The 15,613-nt window shown below is 37.9% G+C and overlaps 1 protein-coding gene across 1 annotated transcript in view; it reads right to left on the bottom strand.

Annotated features, from left to right (window-relative positions):
- LOC107748403 (inositol 1,4,5-trisphosphate receptor type 1-like) overlaps positions 1-15,613 on the bottom strand; it is a 40,933-nt gene that overhangs the window by 2,086 nt on the left and 23,234 nt on the right. Inside the window, exons 25-59 of the mRNA XM_016563185.1 lie at positions 14,228-14,395; positions 13,990-14,067; positions 13,751-13,888; positions 13,553-13,678; positions 13,267-13,467; positions 13,021-13,136; positions 12,551-12,686; positions 12,284-12,409; positions 12,078-12,206; positions 11,869-11,989; positions 11,374-11,558; positions 10,626-10,774; positions 10,256-10,367; positions 9,881-9,916; positions 9,038-9,085; positions 8,678-8,804; positions 8,423-8,595; positions 7,539-7,722; positions 7,073-7,326; positions 6,612-6,812; positions 6,368-6,478; positions 5,466-5,561; positions 5,183-5,311; positions 4,695-4,790; positions 4,409-4,601; positions 3,687-3,809; positions 3,371-3,580; positions 3,236-3,319; positions 2,954-3,129; positions 2,634-2,798; positions 1,838-2,027; positions 1,645-1,734; positions 1,059-1,171; positions 812-977; positions 557-717 (exon numbers count right to left, since the gene is read on the bottom strand). Coding sequence (XP_016418671.1) covers positions 557-717; positions 812-977; positions 1,059-1,171; positions 1,645-1,734; positions 1,838-2,027; positions 2,634-2,798; positions 2,954-3,129; positions 3,236-3,319; positions 3,371-3,580; positions 3,687-3,809; positions 4,409-4,601; positions 4,695-4,790; positions 5,183-5,311; positions 5,466-5,561; positions 6,368-6,478; positions 6,612-6,812; positions 7,073-7,326; positions 7,539-7,722; positions 8,423-8,595; positions 8,678-8,804; positions 9,038-9,085; positions 9,881-9,916; positions 10,256-10,367; positions 10,626-10,774; positions 11,374-11,558; positions 11,869-11,989; positions 12,078-12,206; positions 12,284-12,409; positions 12,551-12,686; positions 13,021-13,136; positions 13,267-13,467; positions 13,553-13,678; positions 13,751-13,888; positions 13,990-14,067; positions 14,228-14,395 — 4,911 coding nt within the window. The remainder of the gene's footprint in view (positions 1-556; positions 718-811; positions 978-1,058; positions 1,172-1,644; positions 1,735-1,837; positions 2,028-2,633; positions 2,799-2,953; positions 3,130-3,235; positions 3,320-3,370; positions 3,581-3,686; positions 3,810-4,408; positions 4,602-4,694; positions 4,791-5,182; positions 5,312-5,465; positions 5,562-6,367; positions 6,479-6,611; positions 6,813-7,072; positions 7,327-7,538; positions 7,723-8,422; positions 8,596-8,677; positions 8,805-9,037; positions 9,086-9,880; positions 9,917-10,255; positions 10,368-10,625; positions 10,775-11,373; positions 11,559-11,868; positions 11,990-12,077; positions 12,207-12,283; positions 12,410-12,550; positions 12,687-13,020; positions 13,137-13,266; positions 13,468-13,552; positions 13,679-13,750; positions 13,889-13,989; positions 14,068-14,227; positions 14,396-15,613) is intronic.

The raw sequence follows: 15,613 nt of genomic DNA, 5'->3' as shown, positions 1-15,613 counted from the left end.
CAGGTGACGACCGCACAGAGTAGCATTATAACAGAACTTTCAAATGTATCTAGTATGATAAAACAGCGCTGCTTTTTTCCCCCACATACGCACGACCGGAAGGAGCGGAAGCGGTCGACTGTGGCATAATAAAAGCTCCGCTGCTTTTGAGCCGGGTGTCGCGCTCGTTCAACGGCCTCGTTTCGCTTTGACGGCTTTCAGCTTCACCCTGCTTCATTCTACTACTTTAATAAATCATTAGCTCATCCATGAACATGATTTCTGCCCGAGTCCCGTCGGATTGCATCGGCTGTGGGGATGAAGACTACAACTCCCATGATTCCACACTCAGTCACAGCGTCATCAAACTACTTTGTCTATTTGTTTATTTTGAATACGCGCCCTCTAGCGGCGAACAATTACATATTGTGCCTTTAAGACTGGTTTTGTGGTCCAGGGTCACATATGAGCTTCAGCTTGATTAGTAACAGATTGCACATGAAAACATTTAAATGTCTTCCCGTAAAAGCTTCATGATAATGTCAAAGTAGAGTGTCATCACCATGTATGTTCTTACCTTGATCATCTGAGCGACGTAACTCTCAGGGCCTGTGTATTCAGTAGAGTCCTTGACTCGCACCAGCACAATGAAGTACAGGTAATGCCACAGGTTGTGCTCTTCCTTGATGTGCTCCTCAAACGTCACTGTTTTATTATCAAACTTATCTCTCTCCAGACCTGGGTGAACAAGCAAATAACCCAAAAAATAAATTCCCAATCTCATGTGAAGGCACATATGTTTATTTGAGTATAACTGTGCATCTCATCTCACCGCAGATGAAACATGTGGTCTTGAGGATCTCCTCTTTCCTCTGCTTCTCACTTCTCAGATCAGCAAACGTATCAATGATGACACCAAAGATCAGATTCAACACAATGATGATCACCAGGAAGAAGAACAGAAGGTCATACACAACCCGTGCAGCGAACAGATGCTCCTGCAAGCACACATTCAGGTTTTGCTTAAGGTTGTTATGTAAAAAAATTAACTATTATTGTAAATATATGCATGTCCGTACCTCTTTGGACGGCTTGCGCAGAACATCTCCAACTCCGCCACCACTCCTGAGACCGTGACTCAGTACAGTGATCATACACATCCACAGAGAATCACACGCTCGCTCTACATCATCTATAAACACACAAAACACACAATGTAGAAGTTCTGTTTCCAGTCACTTCCAGTGCACAACTGAACGTCAGATTACAACATATTTCCTAAAAAGTCATATAATATTTATATATTTGGATAACATGACTGAAGTAATTGGATTAGGGCTTAAGTGTCATATTAGTATTAATTAATAATACTTAATAGTAATTAATAATAATTTTTGTGATATCTTAGTACATTCATCAATTAATATTGTTAATAATAAAATAATTACTTTTTAAAAAGCAGATTTAATCATGCCCCCTGACTTGTATGCTATTACAAACACATTATTTTTATTTATTTTTACTAAAAACATATATTCAATATTTTACTTGTCATAGACATATGACAATTATGCTCACAATAATTTAATTTGGGGAAAATATGTGATTATTTTGACTAATTAATCAGCACATCATGCAATAGTTTGGATGAATTTTACTGCTCACCATCCTCAACATCCGCAGGCAGGCAGGACCCATTTTTTCCATTGCAGACCCCTTCAGACAGGAAACTAGAAGCCAAATTTACTCCCTCCTCTGACACACACATATTCAAATACAACAAAAATAATTTTCACACCCACCAGTATGAACATTACTTTATGATTTGATTTGATATGTCTGTGTGAATGCGTGTTACCGAGAGTGCCGTTGGGGATGCGGTTCACCTCCAGGATGAAGTCATCCTTAAAAAACATATATCCAACAATGGAGAAGAGGTAGACCAGGATCAGACCCAGAACAGCTGTCAGGACAATAGAGCGGCCATTTCGAGTCACACTCTTGATAACGTTCAAAAGAGTCTCTTCCCTGTTCACCAGGTCAAACAACTTCAAACACACAAATGTACAATTAGTTAACATTAGTGGTGTAAATATTTGCACTGACAATTATTTGATTCTATCTTAAATAGTTGAATACATCATGAAATTAGGTCAATATTTGTATATATATATATATATATATATATACATACACACAATAAAATAATTTAAGAAAAACAATATTATAATTCAAAAAAAATATTTTATATTTATATAAAAAAAAATATTTATTTCTATTTAATTTATTCATTCATTCTCTTCGCTCATTTTATATATATATATATATATATATATATATATTAGGGCTGTCAATCAATTAAAATTTTTTATCTAATTAATTACACAATATAGCGATTAATTCATCTAATCTTATTAATCGCACATATCAAATTTGTCAAATGTATAAAATGTAAGATGACATACAGGTCTGGGGGCGGGCTTTAACTGCATTAAAATATTTTAATCACATTATTTTTCCATAATTAATTAATTACATTTACGTGTTAAACTGACAGCCCTAACACATATATATATATATATATGGATACACATACACAATTTTCTGTTTAGGCATGTTAGTATAATGTGTTAGTTTAAGGTTTTCAAACTGACCAGTAGACTGTAAAAGAAAAAGTGTCCAAAAAGGCCCAGAGTGCAGATGAGAAGGTACAGCAGATGAAACAGGAACTCTCTATCCATCACCATCACCCAGTAACCACGGGTAAACGTCCCACGGTTACCCACAAAGCTCAGCATGAACACTATCTTATTACAAACCTGCACAGACACCAAACAAGGTCAGATCGTCAGTACAGACTGACACCATGTAAGATTATTAGTAAAGAAACTGTGTACAGTGTATGACTGCATGTGAACTTGTATGCACTCAAAATCTAACCCTCCCATGTGTGTTTGTGTGAGTGTGATCTTACATTAAAAGCTCCCAGGAGTGTCAGCATATGCTGCAGCCCGACTGAGAAGCCCAGCTGCAGAACACAGCAGATGACCAGCACTCGCACTGCGTTCGGCCTCGGTGACATCAACACAAATCCCAACGAGCCCAACAAACACACCCACAGCAACAGAGAAAGAGAAGGGTCTAGTGAACCTGAAACACACACAAAGCACATGTAAGGTATATATGTTCACACACAGGTCAGGGATATTGTGGAAGGAAAGGCAGACTTGTGAAAACAGTACAGAGGGGAACTCACTTTCACTCACTCCGTCCAGAGGGTAAAAGAACGCCACCAACAGATTAATGAGAACAGCCAGGTTAAAAGACACATTAAAAGAAACTGTGTACAGTGTATGACTGCATGTGAACTTGTATGCACTCAAAATCTAACCCTCCCATGTGTGTTTGTGTGAGTGTGATCTTACATTAAAAGCTCCCAGGAGTGTCAGCATATGCTGCAGCCCGACTGAGAAGCCCAGCTGCAGAACACAGCAGATGACCAGCACTCGCACTGCGTTCGGCCTCGGTGACATCAACACAAATCCCAACGAGCCCAACAAACACACCCACAGCAACAGAGAAAGAGAAGGGTCTAGTGAACCTGAAACACACACAAAGCACATGTAAGGTATATATGTTCACACACAGGTCAGGGATATTGTGGAAGGAAAGGCAGACTTGTGAAAACAGTACAGAGGGGAACTCACTTTCACTCACTCCGTCCAGAGGGTAAAAGAACGCCACCAACAGATTAATGAGAACAGCCAGGTTAAAAGACACATTACTCCAGAACGACATGTTCCGGCTACACCAGTACAACACTGGCTGTGCTGAAAACAAAAAAAGAGAGATACATTTCAGAAATGATGATAAAGTAAGTTGTACAATTTAATTTTAAAGGGTTAGTTCACCCAAAAATAAAAATGAGCCCATAAATTACTCACCCTCAAGTCATCCTAGGTGTATATGATTTTCTTCTTTCAGACGAATCCAGTCGAAGTTATATAAAAAATTGTCTTTGATCTTTCAAGCTGTTTAATGCCACTCAGCGGGTGTTGCATGCATCAGTCCAAAAGAAGTTAAATAAAAAGCGCCCATCCATAAAAAAAAACCCTGTCTCACATGGCTCCGGGGGGTGAACAAAGGCCTCCTGTAGCGAATCGTTTTTATTTAACTTCTTTTGGACTGATGCATGCAACACACGCTGAGTGGCCTTAAACAGCTTGAAAGATCAAAGACAATTTTTAAAATAACTCCGACTGGATTCGTCTGAAAGTAAAAAGTCATGGATGACTTGAGGATGACTTGAGGGTGAGTAATTTGTGGGCTAATTTTCATTTTTGGGTGAACTAACCCTTTAAATGAATCATTTTCAAACACCAGAATCAAACACCAGAGAATGAACATACAAACAAAAACACACATTTACCTCTTAGTTTTTTCTGCCACCTCATTTCATTGAAGAGGTCGTCTGCGTGCAGGAAGAAGTCATTTATTTTACTGCCCTGTTCATCTCTCTCTGTACCATAGTACACACGCAGCTTGGACTCATTTGTGAGAAAAGAGCAGATATTTGGTACGGGAAACACAATCTGTTCCATAGTGCGATCCTGGCGTACTATCTGTGTATACACACACACACACACATACAAGAGCATAAGATGGTATTTTAAAAACAATAAAAAACGTGTTTCAAGATTTGTTAAAAGTGTTACCTCTATCTGTGCGGTGTGTTCTGTGTAATACTCTAGGGCCTGGTCCTCCCCACCTGGTTTCAGTAGTATTTGCAACTCCTTATTGTGACGTGACAGCTGAAATAGCAGGTTAAATCAGATTTAATGAATTGCTCTTAGATAAAGAGATATACATTTGGTGTTGTGGTTGGCCACAGTCTAATTAAACTATTCTGATACAGGGCCCAAAACTGGCACTTGCCCACTGCCAAAAGTAAAAATTGGCTTTGGTAATTAAATAAAATGTTAATAAATATGCTTATCATTCAGCCAGTAACACAGAATGATAATCTAACGTTCTCTGTGATGTGCATAATTCTAAATATACATCTGTTGTGGGTTGCTTCATTTGCCACAGAGTGAAATTTACCATTTATCACAAAATACAGTTTCACAGCTGGAAATATTTATGGACAACAAATGTTCTCCTTATACAATACACTGGCATGTACAGGAGTGTGTGTGTGTACCTGATGTGCAAGGATATAGATGTTGTGTCCAACATTGCGAGGTGATGCAGCATGGTCCTCTCCATTCTCCAGTTCCTCATCCTCAAACTCTGCTTCACCCTGCTGGTAGGCCATTTTCATCACCTCCACCTACATAAACACACACAGCTGGGGTTATGCAGATGTTGTAGCCAAAGAAGGTTCATGTTTATGGTTTACTATCTGTCAACACAGAATGACTCCAAGATTCAGTTAAAGCAATGAGTGAACCAGGATGTACTGAGATGATAACTAACACACTCACTAGTTCTTTTGGTCTCATGTTGTACAGGATTCTTTCTGCATTCTCACTGTCATGACGGCTCTCCATGATGGCCAGCAGTAGCTTAGATGCATTATTCTACGCAAAAAGGACAAATAATGCAACATGAAATTTAATTGACCACATTATTAAATAATACGACTGTGATGTGATTGTCACTGTCTCTCACATCATTTGCATCCAAACAAAAAATGACTGATCATCTTGATTACATTTTCACTTATTTTTCACTCTGTCCAACTTCAAATGAACTTAAATATAACATTGTCATGTTAACATAAAATGTTCTGTAGATTTTATAGCAGTGGTTTTCAAAGAGGAGCTGCATGATGTGTTCAAACTATTTAAAATAAGATAAAAAACGCTAAAACAGCTAAAAATCAATATGTAAGCTGATATCCTGTTTCTTATTTTAATTAATTATAGAGAATATGATAGTGATTTCTAGTTGTGAAAAAGTCATGGAAATTCTTATAATGAATATACATTTCTCTAGTTACGTCAAGATGAAAAATCTTTTAGTGGGTAGAAGTAGCTATTTGTGAGTAAAAAGTAATTTTTTAAATCCTGTAATCACAAACGACTAGAAAAGTCATGTAAATTCATCAGTAATCTAAACCCAGAATAACACCCAATTATTGAAACTGGAATTATGGAATTTAATTAGTTATCATTTAATTATTTTATTATAATATCACTCCTAGATTTTGTAAATAAGTTTAAAAATGACCAACTTTGTCATCACAGTAGAAGTACCAGAAGTCAAAAAGGTTGAGAACCACTGCTTTATAGGACTTGAGGCCTGGCCTTTGCACAGTCAAATTTGATGTTACCATGAAATGAGAAGGTTGTTAACTTTGTCAATTAAAAGTAAAGTGAAGTACCTTTAGTTCTAGAACCAGATCCATTCTCTTTCTGCCCAGTGGATTAATATCATTCAGAATTAATGCAATGATGATGTCAATGCCATTAGACTCATGGGTGGCAATGCAATTCTGCAAAAAAATGCATAACATAACACATTCAATGTGGGAAAAATATTTATGAGTAATGGAAAGATTATTAGTGGGAAAAAAAAACAGGAAAAATAAAGGAAAACCATGATTGTGTTAATGTTTGTGTACTTGCCTGGTTATCATGGCAGGGCCCTTGACAGTATTCAGTGAGACTCTCTACAGTCTGATTAATGAGAGCCACATTATGCTGGTTGATATATAGTCCTAACAGCCCCAGGCCTCCTGTTGTGCTGCCACAAATACAGTCCAGGAACTGCAGGGTCTCACACACCAGGTTATAGTTATTCTTGTTGTTCTGACAGCGCAGAAAATTCTGCAGGGAAAAAAGAAAGTTCTAAACATATATGATATATAAAACCAGACCAAACCAATATATCAGCTCATAAACAAGACCCCATGACACGACACAATACTGATACTGTCAAAGTTTGAGACCCAACCTGAAATCGAACCTAAAGTCGACTTCCTTCCGGCTCAGGTCTGATAGTGAACCTCTAATCAGGCCAGAATAACAAACAAAAGCTATAAATGTAACAGATGGAGAGGCAGACAATCACACACACACAGACACACCTGCAGGTCTCGATTATGGTTCTCACACAGCAGCTGTAGGAAGCGCAGGATTGGTTGCATGATGAGAATGACAGGGCTCATCTCGCCCTGCTCTGTTCCTTTATCTCCACCCCCTTTGTCTCCATCAGCAGTGCCATAAGTCTCCTCAGGATCAGCATCTCGTCGATACGAACCGTAGGCCTTCTTAGTCACAACAGATGCCTCCAACAACTGCTCACGGGTATCATCAGTCACCACAACACCAGAATTTTTTTCTGGAGAGTAAGAAATACATGTTTTTTTTTTTTTTATAATCTCATAGTGACATATCTTCTCATAAAATGATATATCAAACTTTATAACATTATGCAGTGATCTCAACAAGTATTTTGACATTAAACCATGAATATCATTGTATCAAACCAAGTGGTATTTATTGCAAAGAAAGATAGCATATGATGAATGATAAAGTATTGACAACCCGAACCTCTCCCGCGTTGTGGCGTATCTTTGTCTGGTGTGTTGTCATCACGCCGCTTGTTGCCTAGGTCACTGGTGTTGACGGTAACAGTGGCTTTGATCTCCAACTGAGCTGCTTTCATTCTATCATAAAACACCCTGAAAAACTTTTCTGAATTTTTGTCTTCCGTTAAACGTTTGAAGAAGGAATGCTGCAACGAGATAAGAATACAAACAAAAATCTATCATTATGTTTATATGTTATGTTTTATGGAGAACTAATGTAGTTTGAGTGACGAATGGAGCTCAAGCGTAGTTCAGGCAGACCACGGTGTGACAGCCAGCATCAGCTGACTCACAGCTGATTGTAGCTCCTCCAACTACAATTAAATAAGATATATAAGTTCATCTGCACCCACACTTGCTTTAGTCTGACGCATAGACATGTGCTTACCCTCCTCCATCCCCAACTCCTCCTTATACAGGCAAGATCACTAGCGCCTTGTCCACGGAAATCATCTATCAGCTAATCGTTGCTTAATCTTGTCCAGTCTCATTTTTCATATCTGTTGCATATTAAAATTCTGGTAATTGCATTAGGCTTCGGGGGTTTCAAACCTAAGTGAGGTTTGCTTGTGGACAGCTCAGAATCTGAATTTTTTTTCAGGATTCTTTGATGAATAAAAAGTTCAAAAGAACAGAATTTATTTGAAATAGAATATCTTTAACACCATAAAAGTCTTTATTGTCACTTTTGATCAATGTAATGCATCCTTGCTGAATAAACATTAATTTCTTTCAAAAAAAGAAATGACTAACCCCAATTTTTAAACTGTAGTGAATATTAAATAACTTATTACCACAACATAATAATTATATCGCTTTATCATTTCACTGACAGGCCTTTCTGACCTGTATGATGGTGTTCCCGCCCTCCAACAGTGCGATAGCCAATAGGATGCTTTCGTGGAAGACACGGTCACTGGTAGCATTCATAATAAGATCAATGACAAGGTCAGATGCCCCTTCACGGTCCAGATGGCACTGCACCTCCATCAATGACATCTCAGCCCTGCTCAAACCCCCTAAAGTCATACAAACACACAAAAACAAATGTTCATTTATATCACAAATGTTCCCAGAAGCTACAGTGAAAAATGAACCCACCAGGCTGGCTCTTGATTGGTCCTACAGGTGTCAGCGTGGAGTTACTGAAGGAGGTCAGACTTTCTCTCCGCCCACCACTCCTGAAACCATAGTAACGATTGACGAGCAGCTGCCGAAGGGCCTCCCCCTGTGATGAGTATGAGAGTGTGTGTTTCAATGTGCATCTGATTTTTGGAAGCTTTTTTCTTTGCCATTGTTGCTTTGGTTTGTGCATCGCATGGCTGTAAAGCAGTATTCTTTGGAACAACATGTATCATAAATGGGAATAAATATTAAAGGAAAAGTTATAGTTGAACCAGGGCAGCTGAGAGGTACAGATGTGTGGTTGGAAAGCAGGGTTAGGTGAAGTTAGTGACCTACCCTCCTCCGATCCTCCAGCTGTTTGGGTGGCAGACTCACATCCACCACCTGAGTGAGTGAGCAGAGTGGACAACAGAACACTAACACAGAGTTAGTAGAGTATCATCATGCAATAATCTCCAGCTCTATCCTAGCAGCATGCTTGGTGTTACAATAATATCAGTGGACAAAATGACTAAAATTATGTGTTTGGCTCATAGTAAACTAGTTAGTTATGCTATGGAAGTGATTTATGTAAGCAAATCCTTATATACATTAGGATTGAACAGAACAGAATGTAAAAAAAAAAGTGTAGAAAGGTGAACAGAATAAGTAGAAGATGGGAATGTTATGGTCAGAATAAAAGGTCTGTAACATAACAGTTAATATCCAAACTGTCCAAATATTCAGTTATTACCCAAATCGTTTGTAAATATTAAGCTACACTCAAAAGATTGTTTCTAAATCTTTCAGAAAATTTTTTAATTTTGCTATAACATCATACTGTATTAGCAGCACTATTAAAGCACCACAAAATGGTTTAAAGAACAAATTCTTGTGTGTTTCTTATTGAAACAGGACTTTAAAATAGGGCATATGCATCGAAGGGCTTGCGCTTTTTATAAATACTTTTTTCTTTCTCACCACAGCTTGGCAAAATCATGACTTGCTACTTTTTAGTGGTAAAAATGTGTTTTAGGGGAAACACCAATCCACAACAGATCAACATCTATATCACATCTAATAAAATGTGTACTTAGGTCAAATTTCCTATTCCGATTCTCAAGGATAGAAGAAGAAAGTAGAGAAAAAGAAGGTAAATAAACAAGGGCAAGATGGGATGAATGACAAAAAGAGGACAACCTCAGTGACATCCATCTCATCATCAAATCCCAGTAGCTGAAAAAGAGGAGCGAAGGACGGGGTTAATGAAAGAGTGGACATACTTCAAATTAAGCCAGTAACTATTAGTGACCTGAGTGTTAACAGGAAGACATAACAGAGGAAATGTGATCATCAACACAAACTTCATCAAAGGTGCTCTTACTGGACTTGCATATGTGATTAAGATCACACATGCAGACACTACAAATAAAGACAGTACGTGTAGAGGACAATACAATCAACCTCTCACAACACCTAAGATGTTTTGCTATCACATCTGTATATATATTTTTTGTAATCAGAGATAAAAACACTTCTGTTATTCCTTTTATTAATGTTTTTTGTGGTAAATACCTTCTCTCCATATCCTCTGTCTTTAGTCATCATCTCTCTGAGTGTCTGCAGAACTTTGATACAAAGCCTCTCCTCATTTTCCTCTAGAAGTTGCTTGGTATGTTTTATCAATCTGTACAAAAAGCAGATAAAAGTGTACTAGTGTAATATAATATTAAACATTAATAAGTGGACCAAAATTCCTCCACAGCGCTGTAACAGACTCATTGCAAGTTATCGCAAACGCTTGATTGCAGTTGTTGCTGCTAAGGGTGGCCCAACCAGTTATTAGGTTTAGGGGGCAAACACTTTTTCACACAGGGCCATGTAGTTTTGGATTTTGTTTTCCCTTAATAATAAAAACATTTTTGAGACAACTAGTTCACCATACTTGCAGATGAAGCCTCCACTCTCACACTTGCGGTGGGCTTCAGTGTGCTCTGGGAACAGCAGTTCTGGACGATGGAGAACATCCACCAATACAGACAGCTCAGCCTGAACCAGAGGCCTCAACCGCTCCTCCAATGCAGACACTATATCCTACAGACACACATAAACACATGCAAAATCATACATTCACCACACACCCTAACAAAGTAAGACACTGAGGCAAAACAATTGAATGCAGGTTTAATGATAGGAACTATAGAAAAGACATTGGTGAATATTGACATGACATCATTGGCTCTCTTCTAGTGAGCTGCCTCGCTGCCTACCTAGGCAGCATCGTTCTAGGGTATCATTCTAACCGTAATTGAACCTCACAAGTAAATAATTTGGAATGCTCTACATAGGCAATACCTCCATACGCCACAGAAATAGCACTTACGCATGGGAGACCCGACTCACAACTGATTTTAATAGAGGTAACATCTTTTTAATATAACTGCACAATATTCTAATAAGCATAAAAACAAATTTATTTCAGATATTTCAAGAATTTTAATGGATATTTGAAACATTTTAGTACTGAATAAAATTTGTTTATTAAAAATCAATTACCTAACTCCAATGCATTCTGGGACTGCATTCTCCATGAAAGGATACGTGCAATACTGCCTTAGAATTTGGCTGAAATGATGCTGTTTCTTTAGGCGGCTCGTTAGGTTTTGAAAACAGAGGCAAAATCACTCACTCACCTGGAGTCTTTCAATAATGTTGCGGTAGTCTCGGCAGGTGGTCAGAACAGAATCTCTTCGTGTAGCGTTCCGGACGGACTGTCTCCAGCTGAGGGCTGTTTTCTGCACTATGTTGTTGGACTTCATGAACAGATTATTCACCTGACAGTCCAGATCCACAGGAATGGCTATGGCCCTGCCTTTAGCTGCACAATAATAAACAGACAAAGACACATACACTCAGGGTTATGCATTTACGCATGAAAAACAAGCAAGGAGGCTCAACATATACATAGTTTATATTGAAATCTATATGAAAACATTTATCATTTTTTGCTATTCCGTTTGGTGCCACTGGTGGTGCAGGGAACTTTGAGTAAAAAAGGTTGAGAACCACTTTTCTAGGAACCTTTCTATCACCAATTTTAAGATTATAATGTTATTATACAATACAATTATACAACTGAAGCTAGCATTATGAAAGTTAAAAACAGCTGGTGGAAATGATGCTCTTACCCACGTCACTCAGCACTTTGATGCAGGCTTCCACATTGCCCTTCTGACTTGGGAGCAGCCAGTTGCAGTGATACACACGGAAAACTCCCTGCAGCAGCTGCACAAACACTGGCTGCCGGGTCTGAGACACACATAGAGAGATGTCACATCTTCAGATGGTCTAAATGATGCTGAAGTGTACTGGGCTGCTGGAAGACACCATGTGTTACCTGCAAACTTGTGCTCTGGTCTGAGAACGGTGAGCTGAAGAAGGTGGTGACGATGCTCATGATGGTCTCAGTAACGTAGCGCTCCAGAACTGTGTCAGCGTGCTTACGGTCACTCGTGTTATTGCACACCTACAGGAAGCCATGTTGAATGTCTAAACATCAATACCATAATGTGAGTATATCTGTGAGTGTTTGTTTAGTCTTACTCTGCAGATGTCCACCAGGAAGTCATCAAAAAGTTTCCACATGTGATTGCTGGTGTAGATCTCCTTCATCTCAACCTCAGTATCCACATAGCAGTGATTCAGGAAGTTCACATAGGCCATCTTCACCTACATATGAAGTACTACATTCACAATCACATACTAAAAGGTTGCATACAGATGGCTTTTCAACAACCTAAATCTAATAGTATTCAACACATTGACAAACACAGACAAACACTTTGGGATTTATTCCCTTGGTGCACACACCTCAGGGATGCAGTCCTCATGAGTGACCACACGTACAATATCATCGAGGGGGAGCAGGGAGTTGCATTTGATCTCAGTGTAGACGTTCTTCCCTTCAGTGCACACAGCCAGCAACTCCACTAAGTGAATATGATACCTGCAAGAGTCAGTGAAACCAAATCTAATACTTATAATGGCAAACATTGAACATTTAAGCTCAAAGAACATACACTTACAAACTTTGTATGATTTTGTAAAACGTATGATTTTATGTAAAAATAAATGACAAATTCCACCCCAGTGTAACACAGAGAGAGAGATAGATAGACAGGTAGATACAATTTTCCTAGATACAATGTAATATATATATATTATATTACAGTATATTATATTCTATTTGTATTTTTTTATAGTATTTGCATTTTTAAAATAGCGTTTTTTAAATTTTGAAGTATTAATAGAGTGGAAACAAGGACAATAAACCTCTATACCTGAGTGCACTGCTGTCATCAAGTCGTTCCCTCTCAAGACGCATCATTTGAACCAATGACTGAAAAGATGCCCGGTCATTATAGAACACCAGCACATCCTCACCTGCTGTCACCAACTAAGTACACACAAATCATTTCAATAAGAACAGTCTTCACTAGTCTGAGGAGAATAGGTCAGAAAAGTAGCAATGTGGGACTAGTATTTAAAAACACTAATCTCAAAAATTGTTAATCTTTCCCACAGACCTCAGCCATGACAATGTCTTGGCATTTCTTGATGAACTTGTTCTCAGCCTTGACGATGGTCTGGAGGAACTTGAGGTAGTGGACACTGCGTCCGTGCGTCTCGATGCAGTGCACAAAGTGCTGCACTACCCTCTCGTTAATCTCACTACACAACTGGAAATTATTCATGAAGATATGCTGCATGGTCACCGCCTCTAGAATCTAAAAACAGTAAGCCAGGGACAGAGGATTCAACAGCTGAAATGCACAGATACAAATGTGTGTGTTTATGTATTCATGCTCTCACCCCAGGATTGAGGAACAGGTTAATGTGTTTGTGTAGAAGTGCCTGGTTCTGTTGATTTCCAGCACAAAAATTCTGAAGGAACTGATGAGCTAAAGTCATAATCTCTTGCATCTGAACATCCTCCCCCTAAAATGTCAACAAAAACACATAAAACAGTGATTAATTACCCTTTTCAGTTACACAAAGACTCACACACACCTTCTCATAAGGGATCTGCAACAGTTCCAGGACTACACTGTGAGCTATCATGTTCCTGAGGAGCCGCTGCTGCTGTTTCTTATTCTTCTTGCCAGAGATGCCCTCCAAAACACACAGTTTGCTCAGCCTCAGAAGGATCTACACACACAAATATAACAACAAACATAAGATATACTTCACAGAACATTCTACTTGCTTGTCAAAACCTACAAATTCCATAAAACATAAACACATTCCACCTCCTTCACGACTCTGTAGTTTGAGCTGCTGGTACTCTCCACTTTGGATTTGTCTGATCTACTTGAGTTGACAACACCCTGTTAGAGCAGAAAAATATTTAATAATAACATAATATACAATATCCAATCATAATATAATTCACTAGATTTCTGAAAAGAGCAATTATAGTGCTTCTTAGCGTTTCAAAGGTTTATTTTAGTTAATTATGGACAAATAACAACAGGAGCACATCCTGACCTTATGGTGCGCTTCAGTGGTGACCTCTCCAGTGTCCAGCCCTGAATCTGACCCCTGTCTCTTATACACCCACAGCTCTGATTTCTCTACTATAGACCTTAGCTGATCCAAATCTGACTTGATCTGTTTATAATTTTCCACATCCTGACTGGTCACCAGGAGCTGAACCTAAAATAAATAAATGCCATTTACTATTCATATGTACACAACATGACACGACACTATACAAGTACAAAACAAAAAAAAGTACCAATACATGATATGAAATATATGGTAAAAGATTCATGAATACATGTGTATATGAACACAAGTGTTAAACTCATCCATTATTACTCATTATCACATCATCCAAGAGGATACTGCACACTGGTGGTGGGTGAGGAGAGACCCGCCGAAATGATTGTAAAGCGCAGTAGTACGTAGAAAGGAACTATATAAATACCTCATTCATTCATTCATTCATTAAAAAGTTTGTTCACAAAGGCTTTTTTTATTTTGTCATCAATAAGACAATTAATTCAAATTATTACAAATATGTAAATATTTTTTCAATTAATAAAATTCTTACAATTTTAAAATTAGGGATGCACCGAAATTAAAATTCTTGGCCGAAGCCGAATAAAATGAAACACTGGGCCGAAGGCCGAATACAGAACACGGTTTTTCGTTTTTTTTCCCCCCATGTATTTTGCCAATTTTTTTCACCATTACATAAATTAAATAGCCAAAATGTGCTTTTTACTGTTTTGTCTTGCTTTTCAAAGAAAACATCAATTAAAAAAATAACAATTTAAAAATATTTAACACTGAACATTTTTTAACATTCTAGCAGACATTATACCAACAAAGCACAATTTAGCTTAAAATTAAAAAGTTAGTAAAATAATATTTTTGGCCATCAGACCCACTTCTTGAATCAGGCATGTATTTTTTACTGTACAAATAAAAGCAGCCTTGCTGAGCAGAAGAGACTTCTTTCAAAACATTAGAAAATATTACAGATCCCAATTTGAACACTATGTGTGAATGTTATAATAAATGTATTAACAGAGCTGTTGTAATTATTATTATCATTATTATTGTCTTTTTTATTTTATTTTACAGAACAACAGTAAAATTACAATACTAACATTTATGAATGTTGATGGAGTTCTTGCTTTTTCTCAACTTTTATTTTGGCAGAAACGTGCAGGAAGACCTCAATGCTTCTTTTGTTGACAACAGCAGATTTATAAACGAGTCTCATCACGAATATATCGCACGTATCGCATTGTCACATCATGCCTTGTAAAAATTCATAAAATGTGACTGAGCAACTGACGAGTAACACTGTATCAGCGCAGATATTCCTTGAACCCTGGTTAACAAGCAGATCCGCCGCGAGCT

Source organism: Sinocyclocheilus rhinocerous, unplaced genomic scaffold (genome assembly GCF_001515625.1).
Source record: "Sinocyclocheilus rhinocerous isolate Xijiao unplaced genomic scaffold, SAMN03320098_v1.1 scaffold890, whole genome shotgun sequence".
NCBI classification, from domain to species: domain Eukaryota; kingdom Metazoa; phylum Chordata; class Actinopteri; order Cypriniformes; family Cyprinidae; genus Sinocyclocheilus; species Sinocyclocheilus rhinocerous.
This window is presented reverse-complemented; position numbering and strand designations above follow the sequence as displayed.